The following is an 18,794-nucleotide window of genomic DNA, read 5'->3' on the forward strand; positions in this document are numbered from 1 at the left end:
CCTCGAAGAAGTAGTGTTTGACCTCGGAGAAGTAGTTGAGCACGGCTTGTACATCCGATAGGTTTAAATTTGACCTCATGTATGGATAAAATCTGACCACATGTCATGCTTCTCATGCCAATTTCGAGCCTTTCTGAGCGTGCACATTGCGACAGCTGGGGTTGCTCCTTGAACACATTTGCTTGCAACTTCTGGTGGCATGATGATAAAAAGATGGAGGTATTCTCAATAGGACCTTGAAGCCTTGTATGCTTGCTTCAAGCTATTTAACCAGCCAGCACATGCTCAACATTCTGTCAGAGTCAGCCCAGGTGTACCGACGCTTCCATATGCAGCGCTTCATTTTGAGCGTATCTTCGTCACCACGACGCATTCAATCTCGGCCCATTCTCCCTTTTTGTAAGATCATCTGCCGTGTTTGTGAATGGAAGATGGTGGCTTCAATGGTGAAACATCATAAGGGTGGATGTACCTGTTCAAGTCATTACTTGTTTCTTCCTGAAGAAATGCCTTGTCTGCTTCATCGCAGGTCTCAGTAGATGCGGACATGATTTCTTTGAAGCATGTAAAGCAGTGCTGTCAGACTTCGTTGGTGTCGTGATTATCCTCAGCCAGTGGCAGTAGCTTCCGCAGGTAGGCAACATACAGAACATGCATTCACTGAAAGAAATTTTTTTTCTTAGCAATCTTCTTCTTGTGAATGTGCAAATAATCGGCACAAAACACTCGGATTGAGCAATGAGCAGCATGCAATGCGTGTAGTGAACAGCTAGACCAAGTAGAAATGTTCATGCCGAACAGTGCTGCACTCTTTCTGTCATGTAGTGTCATTGAGCAGAAGTACGGGCGGGAAGAAACAGAGTGGACAGGACAGACGCTCATGATGCACCAACTGGCCAAGCAGTCTATGCTTCGGAACTCTTTCTGTCGCTTGCGCCACTGTCGTGACTGAGGCTCTAGGATGTCTGATAGTTTCGCGTTTTGTGAACAAGGCCATCTAAAGCATTACACTGTAAAAACATGCGGGCCATGCTTGTAACTGTTGTAGACAAAGTCTGTCTGGTGCCATCAGCGACCTCCGCTGTTCTCGGTGTGGGAAAGCACGTTAGCAAGGTGCTGACAAAACTTCATAAATTAGGCAGCTTCAGTAGCTTTTGGCTCAGTCAAGCTGCACTGTACTTTTTCGGACAGCTGAAACACAGAGGTAAAGGACGAACAGAAAGGCATTGTCAGTGAATGATAGGGAAAACATGTCATAATTGGAAACGAAATAGACGGCTCGGGAAACGATAATTCTTTTAATAAAGGTTATTTAAGCACAATGTGCACCACACGTGATGGCGCCGAAAAAGGTTCCAGTACCCATTGCACATGGGGGATGGGGAAGGGATGCTGGCAGCGAAGTAGCAGCTGTGACTCCCATAATGGCGTGCCTGTTGGGTATGGAACTGGTGAGTCAGTTATGGATCAGTCAAGTCCTGCCTTGGTGCCCTTTTCAAGTGCTTTGCTGGGTGCACCAGCTTGGGTTTTGGTCAGGTCAGCCAAAACATGCACTCACGGCATCTTGCATGCTGTTGACAAGTGAATAATGGCCTCAGGTGCAAGTGCGATGCTCACAGAGGATATACCACGTCTGCACGTAAATAATATGACCACGAATATACCCTAGTGGGGACTTTCAGGCTTTGAGAAAAAGACGAAAATACCTATATTACGAATAGGTATAATGCTAAGTGATGTTGCAGAGAAACGGAAAATGACGCATAAGAGCAGATGGCCGCAGGGCTTTATTTGTCATTACTGCTAACTGTTGTCGCAAAATAAAGTGAAAGCAGGAGTGCATGCACTATTACTTGTCACTGCTGACGCCTTTGCAATTGTTTGCAACAACGGTGTGGTGCTCCATGCCACCAAATTTATTAGACAGGTAGCTATTCAAAAATGCCTATTCGAGCATGGCAAACCCTTTCACTCACTGTGCATCAATGCATGACTTCGAAGACCACTCGTTTGATGCACCTCCACAGCAGCGCCTATCGTCTCGCTCAAGGATGCGAATAGTATGCCGTAAACACATTAATGTGTCATTAACAGTGTTGTATATTAGGAGAATGAAAAAGGCGCGAAATGTACAGTGGCAACTCTCAGCTCACACGCTCTTGCACAAGCCATAGAGGCAGCACCAGAGAAAATAAAAGAAAACGAAAAAATAAAAATAAACATGCATTATAATCGTGTCGTGAACCTGAATGTAACGCGAGGTGTGTTCTGGGGCTAGAAATTTAGAAAACAAACTTGTGTGTTATATTCATGCAAATATGGTACGCCGGTATTCAGCTGCAAACTCAGTATGTGTTAGCACTTTAGAACGTGGCAGCATACACACATGACACAAATAAAATCTGAGAATGCATTTTAGTTCAAGTTTGTTGACGCCAGATAGGTGTTTTTTTCAATAGATACTGATAGACAACCAGCAAAGGCACTGAATCCAGCACACTCAACGCCAGCCCACTTTGGGACTTACGTCCCCCAAATTTTCTTTTAATTGATCGTAATGTTTTTTATTTTATTTTTGAACTTGAAGAAAAAGCAGCGCTAAAAAGACGAGGATGAAAAGAAGAAAGGTAGAACAAAAATTTTTTGAGAGAAGCTTGTTTATTTAATTGCTTTCTACTTATCTTGTATTTTTCTGTAGGAACACAATCTCTTGCAGGAATGTGGTGGAGGCAACATTATATATCTGACACTCTTTTCAAGTTTGCGTGAAATAGAAGGCATGCAAAGGGACCTCAAATTGACAAAACTTTTCTCATTTGGACTGCTTTCATAATTTTACAGCAGAGCTGTAATGTCTGCTCTCCCATACATTTATTAGTAATGTCTGTGCCTCGAAGCTCCTGCATCCTCTATGAGAAGACAGGGCAAACCAGTAAGGCATGTGCTGGCACCTGGTGTAGCAAGAAGAAAGCTAAGAAACCACCCACTACATAGGTTTACACAATAATTACTAGAGGGAACTTTGGCACTACGTAGTGTCTATGGGAACTGCCGCCAGCATGTGAATTACAGTAAGTGCATAAATTTGCCTAAACTTCATCCTTCTGGCTTTAAACGTCTCTTCAACTTTTACTTTGTAAATTCATCATTTTCAACAAAGTACCATGTAATAAATAAATAAAAATTATTAGAATCGTTCACCAGCAGGATTCGAATGCAGGAGCTCTAGCACAGAAGCCCAAAATTGCAACCATTACTCCATGGACTTGTGCATCGACAAGTGGCGCAAGAACGCCTTTACAAATTTCTTGTGGGCATGCCAGCATCTTGAGACGCTTGGCACATTTCAATTTGGAAACCTCGACAGGTTGAGCCGCTATTAGTTGCGATTGTGCATGTTCGCAGATTATTCTACAGATGCGGAAGGAAAAAGCCCCAAAATAAGTAAACTTTTATACTCAGTGGTCACTTTGTCTTTTTTACAGCTCCGTTTGTAGCCCACATTCACAAAGTCGAATGGCTGCGATTTTTATTTAAGTACTTTTCTTTTGTGGACACTATAAAAAGGCATTGAATTTATTTATATTTAAATGTTATCAAAATGAGTAAAAAGGTTTCATCACAACTTTTTTAGTTTGCAATAAATTCGGCGTGAGGTCGGAAAATTTTGCAGTAAGCAGTAGCAGGACGCCTGCGGTGCCAACTTCAAATATTTTTTTGGCCTGCAGGGAGGGCCTTTTGGGAATAAAATTTTTGGTTCTGTGCAGTTTCAATATGCCTACAAAACGTAAAAAACCCAGACAAACTAAAAATATACATGCTCTCATGGAATTTTCTTTCACATCGATTTCAACACATGCTGGATCTACATACAGATATTTTTTTTTTCTATGAGAACTTTCATGATGCATCCACGGTGGTACAGTAAAACCTAGTTAATTTGAAGTCTGCTGGACTGCGTAAAAAACTTCAAATTAAGTGGATTTTTTAGTTACCTGAAAAGAAGAATACAAAATGACAAAACTGCACAACACAAGCATGTCACATTTATTTTCCATGCAGCAGGACTACTCGAAGTAATCATTGTTGTGGTATTGCTTGGTACATTAGTTTACTGCACTAAGCTTGAAGGGATGGTATTCTTGGGCGATGACTTTCGCAGGTAGTTTCACTTTTATGAGAATCGGCACTGGACACATTGAAATATACGGTCGACAGCGCTCTTGGCGCTGTGCGAAGATAATGAGCTTGGCACAGCGCCAGAAATGCTGCCGGCCATATACGTGGTCCACCTCTGAGTCTCGTGAAATATCGCAAAAATAAAACCATCTCCAAAAGTGATATGAGTAGCTGGAAGAGTGATCAGCATGCCCGTTTTGGAGGCCACAATTAGAAACTATGAATTATCAAGATGAATTCGCATGGGGATTTTCGCATTACATAGTATAATTCACATTGCAAATTACAGGGCTGCACAAATTCTATGAACTAAATTTTCACATACCGGCATCAAATTATGAAGGCCTTACTGTATTTCAAGTGTAAAATTTTGCATGGAGGGCCCCTCCCCCATGGTGAAAGATAACCCAAGAAACTTTGCAGGAGGGGGGAAGCCTTGCTTGGTTGCGTACCGAAATACAAGGGCTGTTGGCCCTGAATCCGGTGGCCAGAGAGCTATGCCTATACCATCTCCCAGTGATTGCAGGCTTGCCTAGCTTGCTCGTTCGCTTCCGTCAGCTCTGATAAAACTGAATAAAATGTATTGATATTTAAGCATCACATAATTGTGTACACATTGTGCTGACCAACATAGGCACTTTGTTACGGTCGTGTCACAAGCACCACCAGTGTCCGATTTGACAGCCCAGCGAGCTAGGCCTGGTGGCTCCTAGTCATTGGCGGCTGTCAATGGAGCCGACGCTGCAAACGTGGCCTTGCGGAAACATGATTATGCTATTCGCAGAGTTGTGCTTATGTTGGTATCCTGTTTACAATGAGAGAGCTGTGCGAACACGTTTGTTTTCACTTTATTTGTGAAATCATTCTGAGCATTCATGCAGTGGCGCCGATTCTGGGCGAAATCACGTTCTGCTTGCTAATTTGTACCATGTGTCCCGAAACGTCGTATGTAGCAAGTCGGACTCTGACGCGTCGTGTGACAGATCGCACACAAAAACGCACCATGTGTCTCGCGCTTAATTCACGTGTGGCACTTTGCATGTTTGACCAAAACGGCGGCTGGCGAAGGTCACGACCTACTGGAACTCCAGACCTGCACAGTTAACCGGTTTCTATGGGAGTCGCCTACGCCCACTCTCGTTCAATCGTTGGCCATTGGTGTCGCTTTTGTGACCTGTTCGTCTGCTACTGTAAGGTTAACTGGGGTGGCGTTGTAATTAAAATGGTGGCTGTTGTGACAGACTGCTTGCATAGTTGATGATTTTTGCAAACACAGTGACAGTGATGTCACAAGGCTTTGATCGGTCACTTGGCTCCAAGATGTGACTGCCCGGACCTGAAAAATGCCGGTGCGTGAAGTCCACTGCTCTCTAAAAGAGTGTTAAATAGCCGCTCCTATTGCCTTTTTTGCGCAGTAGCAAACCGCACAGATTTTTCACATTGTCACATTGTTTATAGAGTTCGTAAAGTTCACAACAGTATCATTGTATACTGTAAAGTTCACTGGAAAGCACCGTAAACTGGAAACTACTGTAATGTTTGACGACAGGACGATTACCACTCGTTTTAACCCTTACAAGTTGCCTGTGAGCGTGTCGCGAGTTCGAAAAGAGGAATATGCATACAGCTTCACTGTGTATGTATCTTTTGCACCACTGTTATGCTGCTGCCATACCATGTAGAAAAGCTAGTTCAAGTTCAAGTTTATTCATATTTTCTTCCATATATGGTAACAGCACTAGATATGTTATTACATTCGGTGGTCCCATAGTTATGAAACTGTCAGGGGGACCACCTAATACTATGCATATCAAGTATGGATTGCAGCATGCTATAAAAGGGATACGTGAGCAATAAATATTAACACAAAAGCTAGGGAAAGCGCATTTGTACAAAAGTAAGAGCAAACAAATGTAATGAAAACATGATATATCATTTTATGACAATATACAACAATTAGTGTAAGCTGGAGAACATATGCAACTGAAAAATAGCGCAGACCATGAAATTATTTAAAGTAATGAATTCAAAAACTGAAGAACAAGATCACTGTACGAGGCGGTGCTGCAATAAGTGAAAGCAAGATTCATCCTTCCAGGAACAATGGAAACACATACCGTATTTACTCGATTCTAACGCGCCCGCAATTGTAACGCGCACCCATTTGCCACGACCCAAAAAAAGAAAGTCATTTACAGTACCACGCATCTCATTCTTTCGTATAGGAATGCAACTTTCTCTCATTAGGAAAAACAAAGATTTACTCCCAATACACTGAAGTTGCGATAAACAAAGAAAGTTGCAGTTTCACCCGAAAGGCGAAGCATCGATTACAGTAGCAAATTAGTAGATAGATATTTGAAAAGTAAGGATAGCAGTTTATCGGTCGTATAAACTTCTAAACATTCGTTTACTACCTAACTAAATTAACAAGCATGGTGTCACGCATGCACAAGCAAGCTTGTACGTGTCTCACACAATGACCGCGGAAACTCTATCAAAACGCTGGAGTGGGGAAGTGCGTTATTGACCTTTGTGCCGACTCTTGCTTCAACGTGCAAACACAGCATGGTGCGCCTAGATGTGTATACTCTTGTTTCCATCGCAGATCGCTTTCAAGATAGGGGCTGCGCGGTGTAAGATTTTTTGGATGATCCCACCGCTGTTAGCAGTTGTAGGAGTTGTCGGACGATCTCGCCGCTGCCACCACTTGTAAGGGTTGAAGGTCGTAGAGAGGAACTTGGGAGGAAATAGGCGTACAGGGTTTTTTTACAGTATTTACAGTTTAAACAAGAGATACATTTACACAGTCTAGCGTGACTCCCAAATGGAGCCCGCAAAACGAAGCATACAGCATACGAGAACGAAGCTCCAAACACGCAGACGAGCACGCAGCTCACGAGCACAGAGCACGACGACGAGCACACCTAGCAGCTGACAAACAGCCATTTTTAAACACTTCGTGTTCCCTAGATCCCTAGGTGAGGCAAAACGTTCGACGTCATCGTAAACAAGCCACCTCTATGCGGGACGGTTTACACATGCACTTTCACTGCCCCCCCTCCGAGGGCAGACGACCTTCGCAGCACTCGGAGCTGACCTTCGCAACGCGGCCATCGTGGTGTCCATTGTCTTGCGTCCCCGTAGCCAGGTGGTCGTGCCCGACCCCAGCCGGCGCCTCTAAATTCCAGAGCTGCCGTAGTCTGCAGTTCTCTGAAGTAAGTTCATGGTTGGTTAGCGTTGTCCTCGCGGGTTCCTACGAAACGACTCACCGCAGCGGGTGTTGAAGGCTTCCGTGGTATCTTCGGGGGAAGCTCGCCACGCTCGCAGCTGCAGCTGGCTGCGAAAACTTGCATGTTGCCACCTCGGCAGGCCATTCCTAACAGCGGCCACGCAGTACATAGCAGCTGCTAGAGTAGAAAGCTTCTCCTGTTTGTGCCAGTGCCGCACGCAAGTTTCAGGAACTCTGAACGCCCGTGATGTGGCCCGATTTCCATCTGTCTCTGCACACTTGATTGCCTTTCTTTTAATTGCGGAATCATGATGAACTCAGCATGTCTTTGCAGTCAGCACATCCATGCTCATAGAGCAAATGCGAAAAACGGGAAGAGCGGGAAGACGGATGGTGTACTAACCTAAGCGACAGTGTACCTAAGCACATGTACTACAGCACACGGAGAAAGCTATGGCAGCTAGGCTCGAAGCGCTTGTGAGGCGGCCATATTGAAATGCCGATGGCGATGTGGTGACGCAGATTTAGGGTCGTACTTGATTCTAATGCGCAGGCTGTTTTTGGACATGTCTTATCGGAAAAAAGTGTGCGTTAGATTTGAGTAAATACGGTACATTTTACACGATTTACACATATGGAAGCAACAGGTAATATAAATAAAATGAGAATGTCAGAATTAATAATTAGTGCAATTCATCATATAACTTGTCTAATAGATATCTCTTGTGGAGGTATAGAAACATATGTACTGATGATGATGATTTAATTTTGTATGGTATAGAATTCCAACATGATGTCCCAGAGAAGACAGCAGTTAAATTTCCATAGTTTGTTCGAACCAGTGGATGTAGTAAATTATCATTTGCAGAAAACCTGGTAATGTTAGTATTTTTGAGGAAATAATTTGGAAAAGCCGAGGTTAAGGTGTCATAACGTTTAAGCTTGAAGATGAATAGTGATAGCCTTTGTTTCAACAATTCTGTTAGTGGCAGAATATTCAGGCTTTGGTACAGAGGTTTAGAGTGTATGAATTTATCATTAAAAGTCAGAGGTCGAAGCCAACAGTCTTTGGACAATCAAAGAAGGCAGGAGAGGCTGCGAAACTGGCTGGGTGGCACTAGATGAGTCCCCACTTGTCAACTATGTTCTTTATTTCGGGAAATCCTCGGCGCATGCACACACATGCAGTCTGTGTTCCGTCTCACCGCACCGCATGCGGCTTGTTCCGCCGATTACTTCATTCACTCGGTTTGTTGTCGCGCGTCCCCCACATGCCGACGGCGCACATACGCCTTCCATGTTCTCCCTCCCCTCCACACACAGTTGCCTACCGTCCCGTGCCTGCTACTCCACACAGTTGCCTACTGTCTCGTGCCTGTGATTCACAAGTTGGAGTGGCAAAATATTCAGGCTTTGGTACTTGAAGGCATTGAAGGGCGTCTAGGTGACAGTAATAAGTGTTACCCCAAGACGATATACAATAAGAGAGGTGGCTATGAATGTAGGAGTAATATAGTGAAAGAGTAACGTGTCTCTGGATATCATTACAGGATTTAATGATTACATGAATGCCAAAAGAAACTTTCTATATTAGTGAATAAACATGAAGATTATTTTTTAAATGCTTGTCTGAAGTAACACCTAAAAACTTGGTGCTGTTAGTAGCCAGTATTACTTCTTGTCCTATTGTGAGCACCAAGGGAGCCATGTTTATAATTGTGAATGAAATATTCCAAATGTAGTTCTTGATGGGTTATTGCGCAGATAGTTATTCTTGCACCAAACGCTGACATTATTTAAATCAGCATTGAGATTTTCTTGCAATACCGTAATGTTTTTGTGAGATGAGCATATAGTTGTATCATCAGCATATAGCAAGCAGTCAGTGTGGCGAAGTGTTAGGGGCAAGTCATTGATAAATAATAGAATAAGTAAAGGGCCTAGAATAGATCCCTGAAGTACTCCTTGGTTAGTAATCTTGGCACTGGAAATACTACCATCAACAGAGACAAGTTGCAACCTGTTTTTTAAGTAACATTTTAGAAGATTCAAAGCTGGACCAGTAATTCTGTTAGTCTCGAGTTCATGAAAGAGAATGGTGTGATTAATAGTGTCAAAAGCTTTAGTAAGGTCAACAAAAACTGCACCAAATAATAATCCATCATCAATAGAAAGTTTAATTTGGCCTGTGAAATTAATGAGTGCCAGTTCAGTTGACAACCCTGGACAGAAACCAAACCGATGGGGAGAGAGTAAGTCAAACTTTTTTAAGTACGACATTAGGCATTGGTACAGAAGCTCTTTGATTACTTTGCTAAAACATGGAAGAATGCAGATTGGACAGTAGTTATTTATACATTCACGGTCACCTTTCTTGAAAACGGGAGTTATCTCTCCATTTTTTAAGGAGGTTGGGAACGTACCGTTCCTAAGCATTTTATTAATGATGTTAGCAAGAACAGGTGAAACTGTATTGTTAATTAATTTTATTCTTGAAGGGTGAATGGAATCTAAACCCGGCCCTGTTGTTTTAAGTGATGATATGACAGAATGAACTTCACCACTAGAAACAGGGTATAAGTAAAAAGAATAGGGGCAGTGCAACAAATGGGGGAATGATAAAAGGTGTTGAGTGCTTTTGGTGTAAGTAAAATTATCATTAAAAGCATCGACAATATCATTTGGTTCAGTATAAGTGTTCTATGCAATTGTTAATTTAGTTAATCACATGTGGGAATTGCTTTTGTTTGGAAACTCATTAATAAGCTCCCAGTTTCGTTTAATGTTACTTCCATTGAGCAATATGCGCTTTTGTATTTAGTCACGTTTTGCATGTTTCAAAACTGCCCCAAGTGTATTCAAATGTTGCGTAAAGCGAATTAGTAGCACTGTGTTTAATGGTTGAGATTTTAGTTTTTTGTGATTCTACCTTTTTTTTTTTTAGAAGTTGACCGCAACAGCCCATTTGTTATCCACGCATTTCTTCGCGCACTAAACCAATGAGTCATTGGGATGGACGATGTACTCTATTTTGTGCACTTTGTTATCAGACTAGAAAATAAGTTGTAAGCTTGCTCAGGAGATTCAGCTTGTGTGACAGTAATCCAATCTAATTTGTTAACTAACGAAACAAACAATTCTGTGTTGAAAACCAATTTAGTATATTGTTTGTCATGTGGGTGATGGGATGAAGGAGTAGATCCTAACCTAAGGAAAACAGGATAATGGCCACTAAACTGATAGTCTATTACAGCCACCGTGAGATCTGTCGTCAAACTGGACAAGATATGGTCAAATAATCTGTTGGTACCTGATAGATTGCACCTAGTAGGAGCCGTTATTAATGAGGAGAAGCCAAAGCTTTGATAAGTGTGAACATAGTCGGAGCACAAATGACTGTTAGGGTCAAATATATTGATGTTAATGTCGCCGCATATGATGATGTTTTTGTTTTCAAAAACAAGTGGGTAAAAGATAGATTCAAGTTATGAGCAAAAATAAGTAATTGATGGTGAGGGTGAGCAATTGATCAATGCAATGATCGTGTTTCTGCTGTTCAACGAAAAAAACATTCTGATCAAATTCTAGCCCCACCGATTTGCAGTTCAACTTATTGATGAAAAGGTCATGACAGTGCCTATATGACAGCAATGAATCGATAAAGATGGCGGAATTGCCACCACAAGTCAAGTCACGGTTACAGTATTCGGAAGTATAATTTGGTAAGCCATATAAATTTTCATCATTCTTCCTTAACCATGTTTCGGAGAGGCATATGACAGAAAACGTGTGATCAGTGGCAGATAGCAAGCATATGAGGTCATTATGATGCTTTCTTAGGCTACGTACGTTAAAATGAATAAGCGATAAAGCCAGTGGGTTATCCTTAAGAAATGTTTTAGTCTGCTGATAGGAAAGAATGGATGAATCCATGGTTATGTATCAAGACCTTGCTAGCAGCAACAATCTATTGAAAAATAGACAGATTGCCTGTATCACATATACGATAAACGTGGCTGTCATCACTCTTCCTGGCCTTTATTACACAGTTGTCTGGCCACAGATACCTCCAATTCTTAGCCTATTTTAGTTCTGAAGCCTGAGCAAACAGCCTCTTTTTCTGTGGTGTTAGATGATCATTGACAAATACAGGTCTATCTGTCCCTTTATGAAAGCCAATGGCTGCAGTCGTGATACATGCTTTTGTGCCTTGGAACCAGAGTTGGCTTTCTTTCCTTTGGAGCAAAATCGTGCAATAATGTTTGATCCATGTTTTGCTGGCATGCGATGAACAACATCGATGTCCTTTGGCTCAATGGGACATCTAACCTTTACACCGATTGCCTGCACCACAGCAAGACAATATTCACCTTTTGTTTTACGAATGCTTTTTATCTCGACATTGTTCAGGCGCGAGTATTGCTCCAGGGCAGCTAGCCGATCACCTTGTTGTCTGTTCTCGTCCTTTAACATTTTGTTTTCTTTGGCCAGCTCTTCATTTCTGCTCTTAACGGACTCATAGAGATGGCTATGTGTTTGTGATCTCTCCCTCATTTCTGTGAGATAAGCACAAAGTAGCTCGATTTGTTTAGACAACTCGGCCATTGTCAGCATGATGCAAAACTGAAGTACACTGCAAAAATGACTAAAACACTAAGGCAACTAAAACAACTAGCGTTATGCGGCTATGCCATTATGCTGCCGCCATACCGCATAGAAAAGCTAGCTTTGCAGTTTGAAAAGAGTTCTATGACACAAGGCCTGCAGTGCAGCACTTTTTAAAGCACTGGGATCGCTTTTGCAAGCTTTCAACTCACCTGGACATCAAACATTATTAAAAAGGAGCTACACTCACCTTTCCTTAAAACAGACTAAATTTCTCGCACACATCGGGCGCAGGAATTACTTGTGAATACTTTTACCAGTTCCTCTGCCTTTCATTACAGCACACAGCAGCAAATCCTAATGTTATCTCTGACATGAAGCTATCTGCATAGACTCAAAAAAGCTGGTTTACTCTATGAATCTTTTAAAACAATTTTTGCAATCTCTTACATAGGTTAGGAAGGGGAAAGTTATGCCATCTAGTTATATTTTATATTTGTGAATTGATTAATTCACCACCAATACAAGTGCTTTGTGCCTGCCAAAATGGCAGTGCATGCATTGGAACAGATCGTGGAAGCAGACAACAGTGAACAGATAATAACTAGCACATCTCTGCCCATATGTTCTCTCCCTAGTGGCTAACTACACCAGGCGTCCTGGGCAAGGGACGTTTGTGCAGGTCTGGAGTTCAGTAGGTCATGACGAAGTCTATGGCTACGCAGATACCTGGCTCTAGTGAACTCTGGCCTCGGAAGAAGTGCGGCTAAACAATAAATGACTTTCTCACTAAATTGCATCATGCTATGTAATTTAATTAAAAAATGCCCATGACACTGTAGGCAAGCGGTCCAGTGAAAATTCATGAAGCGGTGAACAGGGTGAAGAAAGGGAGGAGGCACTTGCTCGGTAGTTGGTGCCAATTTCAAACCACTCGAAAGTGGAGGGGGGGCACTTGCACGGGTAGGGGTGCTTGCTCAGAATTTTACGGTATATATAAATTATAAACTCGACTTTTTGTGTGGTCCAAAATATTATTGCAGTTATCCTTTAATTTAAGCTATGAAACACACATTCGGGACTGTACTATGCTTATAAATTAGCTACGGAGTGTCTGCACCTTGCATTGTCATGTAATTACGCACAACAGGCATTTCCTTGTGCAAGTATACCTACACTTGAAACTTGTCATAACGAAACAGGATATAATGAAATAATGAATGTAACGAAGTAAATGCAATTCCCCTTGAAATTCCCATAGAGATCCACGCATTTAAAACCTCACTTTAGCGGAGTAAAATTCTTCTGTCAATGGATATAAGGAACTAGATTTGTCTCCGAAATCAAAAATACCGACCGCTGCTCACCGAGCATATCCCTTTCCGCCGGGTTCGGCACTCATTTGATGTGGCAGTTTGAAATTCCCGTGTTGAATACACTGTCGAGCAACGTTGGCCTTTCTCACCATCACATGTAGCCATGTCCACGGTGGCAGCACGCAAGCAGCACTTCTTTCTTGTTGCACCTTTCTCTCACTGCAGAACGTAGTTGACGAAGATAGGCGCACCCCCCAAGATGTCAATCTCGTACACCACGCCTAGCTGTGCGGCGCCATGTATCAATGATGATTTGAAGAGGTAGCTTAGCGCAAATAAAACCACGGACACAAGGAAGACAGACAAGGAACACAGACAGACAGACACTCCACAGGCAAGCATCATCAATGATGATGCTTGCCTGTGGAGTGGTAAAAACCAGTGCCTCCATTTGTCTCTCTCACTTCGGCGTGCTGCGCTGATGCAGCTAGGCGTGACCTCCGAGATGGCGTGAAACTGTTAATGAGACTTTACATACTATAAATGGCAATAGTCGGTATAACAAAGTAACGGGTGCAACGAAGTCATTTTGGCTTCCCCTTCAACTTTGTTTTAATGAGGTTCAAGTGTATATAGACAGGTTACTGAAGCAGCCAAAGTTGGCAAAAGCAATGTCAGCAATAAAGTAAATGTGATCTAGAAAACAATGTGTTGCTTGTCAATTTATGCTCTGACAAGTTTACTGCTGCTGACAGGCTGCATTTAAAAGTAAATGATCATTAATGAAGTGTTACATATCCCACAAGAAGTTTAAAGCCTAAAAAAGAATGCATGCTATTTCCACCCCCCTTTTCCTTTTCGCAATGTCCCAACCAGAATTTTTTTTGCAAATGTTAAAGCTTACAGGTTCCAGCGAACCTTTCTCACATCAGTGAATTTCATCCTATGCTTTCAGATTTTCTAAAACCATCTAATCCTTTGCTCTCCTGAACTGCATTGCCCTTGCCTTGGCATTGATTTTGTTACTCTTAACAGCCCACCAGTCATCTGCTCTATGCATTGCTTGACCTTGCCAACCCGACTTCCTATCTCAACTAGTAATATCAAGTGCCCATATTTTTTCTGTAATTTATAGAACCATCTTCCTCTGTCTTAATGTTACACCCATCATTTTTCATTGTGTTGCTTATCGTGCAGACCTTAACTTCTCATGTTTCATGAGAGTTTTTAACCTCCAAGTTTCAGCCTTCTAGGTTAGCACTTAGTTCAGCTCAGTTCAGTTTTATTACCTTAAAGGCCCCTTTCTGGGGAGCATTACATAAGGGGTAGGTTCTTTATTTATATAACGAACAAGCAAGGAAGATTAATCAACATTTAAGTAAAGCGCAAAATTGAGCTAGGTCATGTTTGTTCATTTTGTAATGCGCTGAGTTAGGCTGAGTAAAACAGTAAAACAGTAAAACTGAGTGGCTATTGTATTATTAGTTTTGCTCAATTTCGTTCATTTTGTATGTTACTAGCTTTACTGTTGTGCTCTGTGCATTAAGAGATGAACGGCTTAGCACTTTTAAAATGTGCCGATTGTGCTTCCAGTGGGTTATTATGCAAACATTGTGCAAACATCGTACGTGGGGTCTTGCTGATTGCAAGGCTTATTTGCTTTAGGTCAAGGTGAGTGCGGTGAGGTGTGTGAGTTTTCCTGTATATATGTGTTTAAACCCAATAAACTTTGAGTCGTGAGTCAGCGCTCGTGTTTGTCTATTCTCCATCCATGTTTTTTAGTTCGCGCTGTGTGTAATAGTTATAAAGGTAGAGGGGCAGAGTTGCCATTTAAATCACGTGCCGAGACTGGGCAAACTGAGATAAGCACGAGGAAGTGTACACATTCCTATCTCTCTCCCTGCTGCCAACCAGAGCATGCTGTGTGGATGTCCATATTTCTATTTGTGTGCAGCAAAAATGACATGCACAAGGAACACGTGTTGTAGAAGCATTCAACATATAACAGTGGGTGTACTAGCTTAACCACCATACCTCGTTGGGCCCCTGAGGTTAATAAAATGAACGAATGACTTACAAAACTTTTGCCTCACTTATCTGTGGAGTGCCTTGAATGGCAGCCATTGCTTAGATAATGTCAAGATATTTACAGTACGGGTGCTTGTGCAGACTCCTGTACCTTCAGCATTGAGCATCCACTTCGTATGTGGAAGGTACTGGCTTTGAATCCCGCGTCCGCTGGAGACCCACCAGTCTTTTTCATATGTAAAAATGTGCGGCCGCCCGGCACTTAACTGCTTATAGGGATTCTCATTTTGAAGAAGGGTGAGGGCCTCTAGAGATTTCCTTATCTCTAGAGGAAATCCTTGAGTTCCTCTCGAGTTAATGGCCTTATCTAGCAAGTTGTTGCACCCTAGATGTTGAGCTGTTCAGTGAAATAAGCCAAATGCTTCAGTTGGTATTCTCTAAAAAAGAAAAAAAAATGGTGGGTCAAGACGACTGCAATGCTTGGCAATAGGTGCAGTTAAAGACATGATATTACACATATTTACAAACCAATATTTTGAAATTTATTCGACCTTAACTGTATGAAAAATTACATGCTTAGGAAGGCATATATTATTGCTTAGAGCTTGATTATTTTCTATTTAAAAGCTATAGTTAGTGTTTAAGTTAATAAATATTTATTTTAGCGGAATGAGAAAAAAATGCAGGCAGTTTTTGGACATAGGGATGCTGTAAGGAGCTGGAATATAGATAGAGCTAACCTCAGAGTCATTAATTTACATAAATAGTTAGTGTACCCAACCTTTTTCAATTATGCAGTGCTGTCCCATTAGGCTGTATAAGTGGTCACTATTGTCATTTCTCATCGTGTAAGAAATGTGTTTAGGTTTGTATGAGTTGTGCTGCCCCACCCCAATAAGCAATGGCACAGTTGTGATTGCGCTAAAATAAGTTCATAGTTTTACTGCTATAATGGTAACAAAGCTCTCAGTTTATTTAAATGCTGTTATGAAAAGGGCAATAGAATATTCTGCAAAAAACATTACTGAAAAATTTTGTTGTTGATGCCATCATTCTGCTCAAAGGAGCCGTTTAGTTTGTGTTTTCCCCAAATTTAAACTCGAATTTATGTTTTTGTTGAGACAAAATCAGCACTTAAAGCACAGGCTAGACATTCCACCATTATGAAGGAAACGTTTAAGCTGAGAAGGGAAAAAAATGTCTTTTTTTTTTCTTGTTTTGCTCTTTTGGCTTTCATACACTCGAGCACTTTCTTTATCTAGGAAATGTGTGCTGCACCCTTTTAGACAGACTGCTAGGAATTGCTTTGTGTGGTTTGACCTTTGAGCACTTATCGGCGCACCTGTCAAGGAGAGCAGGTGAAGGGCTTGAGCTCTCTAAGGTGCCATTATCTGTCGGGGGCTGATAGGCTACGTGCCTTATTTTGAGCAGCGCCTCTGGCAGATTCCCAGCTGTCACGCTTTTCCCGTGCTGTGCTCTATGATGGTGTGAAGCAGCCTCTCATGGATCGGAGAAGCGGGGACTGGCTCCGGCACCATCAGTCTGATATTCCACATGCTGATGGCTGTGAGGACGGAGGATACCAGGGTCCAAGGAGCTACAGAAACCGCTTGTGCATGGATACCGCCAGCGATTTATGGAGGCAGCGTGAGTGTCATGAGGGAAGACAAAGACAGAATTGCAGAGCCTATGAGAACAGAGCCTATGAGCCTGAGACATATGCTTGCGTGGATGACAAAGGGATGAGAGATAGTGATCACTATCGAGATAGTGTTTGCTATCAAGATAACGAATGCAAAGAGCAGCATACTGAAGGATGGTATGGCCGAGAAAGTGCCTACGAAGGCTACCGTAATAATGGTCGAAGCATGTCACATGATCGGCACGGGAACAGCTATGATAGTGACTTTTATGATGAGCACAAGCAGGGAAGCTTACCAGGACACAGTCATCATATGCAGGGAAGTGGCGACAGTCAACAGAACATGATGCAAGGTGAGATCAGGGATCATGAAGTCGACTTTTATGATTGTTATGGTAGCACTCGGAACAGTCCCAGAAGGAAAGTGAGTGACAGTTCTGATAGAGGCTACGACGCTTGTGGAAGTCGGCGACTAGTAAGGATGGATTCTGAAGCACATTACAAGAGAGATAACAGCTGCTCTTCAACTGCTGATGAACATTGGAATGACACAAGAACTTATAATTACTGTGGAAGGTTAAATGGAAAGTACAAAGCTGAAGAAAAATATGTCAGTGATAAAAGTAACCTGTACTGCTGGAGGGGTCACCATTACACAGAAATGAGAGAGGGCGTGTGTCGCCGTGCTGAGTTGAGTTATCATGAGCCTAGCAGCTACAGCTTTAGAGAGCAGAGCTACAAAGATTATCGCACAGAAGATGACTACTCGGAGAGGAGCAGAAAGGATGCCAATGAGTATTGTGACAGACATGAGAGGGATGACGCTTTCTATAGCCAGCATAGGAACCAGGAAAGTAGTGACAGCAAAGGACATTTGCACTATCATAATCAAAGGGTTGAAAATGGATACCTTGTACATCGAAGTTCACAGCAGTATAGGGATAGGAGAAAGAGCCCTGTTGAGATTTTTCATCAATATGAGCCGTGCAGGATGGATGCTGATTTGGTGCAACGGCAGGTAGACCACGACATCAGTGAAAATGAACCACATGTGTACAGAAACAGGGCTTATGAAGATGATGACGTCTACGTTAGTGAAGACATCTCTCATACCCAAGCTATGTACCTAGAGGAAAGTAACAGGGATGATCGTTTGCATTACCATAAACGAAGACCCAGTGATGACAGCCTTTCATATTGTAGTTCACATGGCTACATAGACAAAACTCACGAAAACGAGGACATTGTTGAGGGTCACCGGGGAGAATTGCAGAGCACCGATATGGAATCAAAATCGGCACAACTGGAACAAAGTTCTGCTAGAAAACGCCATGGAAACAGTTTCCCTAAACTCTTCGTCACTCAGATGCCAGCAGCACGAGAAAATTCAACAGTTCCGAAGCGAACGCCACTGACACCGACAACATTTGCTCCCACTGGTGATGCTGAAGAAGGGCTTCTTGAAATTCCACGATGCACAGAAAATAGCAGACGACAGTCATTGGGAAGGCATGCTGGACCCCTTGTAAATGAAGGGTCACAGAGGTTTGCCACAATGAAAAATGCAAGAAGGATTGCAGAGGAAATGGGAATGGAAGAAGCCAGAGCTGAGGCAAGGGTTGTGGAAGAGCAGGTGGAAGAATTTTTGGAAGAATATGGTGGACAAGTGAAGCGCACAAGTTGGGCTCGGAGGTATGCAGGGATGGTGCTAATGGATGGTCAAATGTGCTCTTCTGTGTCCCTGTCATTCAGCTTGTGTTACAACAAAGCAGAAGGCGCTGGTACCACATAT

At 42.4% G+C, this 18,794-nt stretch overlaps 1 protein-coding gene across 5 annotated transcripts in view; it reads left to right on the forward strand.

The window, feature by feature from the left end:
* The window catches only part of LOC142589574 (transmembrane channel-like protein 7), a 93,478-nt gene that overhangs the window by 29,142 nt on the left and 45,542 nt on the right, over positions 1–18,794 (forward strand). The window contains exon 1 of one of the 5 annotated variants that reach the window (XM_075701046.1): positions 16,792–17,007. The exons of 3 other annotated variants lie outside the window; for them this stretch is intronic. In XM_075701046.1, the coding sequence (XP_075557161.1) occupies positions 16,997–17,007 (11 nt within the window). In that variant the 5' untranslated portion in view covers positions 16,792–16,996. One more of the 5 variants, XM_075701042.1, reaches the window with a different exon arrangement.

This window comes from Dermacentor variabilis, chromosome 8 (assembly GCF_050947875.1).
Source record: "Dermacentor variabilis isolate Ectoservices chromosome 8, ASM5094787v1, whole genome shotgun sequence".
Taxonomy (NCBI): Eukaryota; Metazoa; Arthropoda; class Arachnida; order Ixodida; family Ixodidae; genus Dermacentor; species Dermacentor variabilis.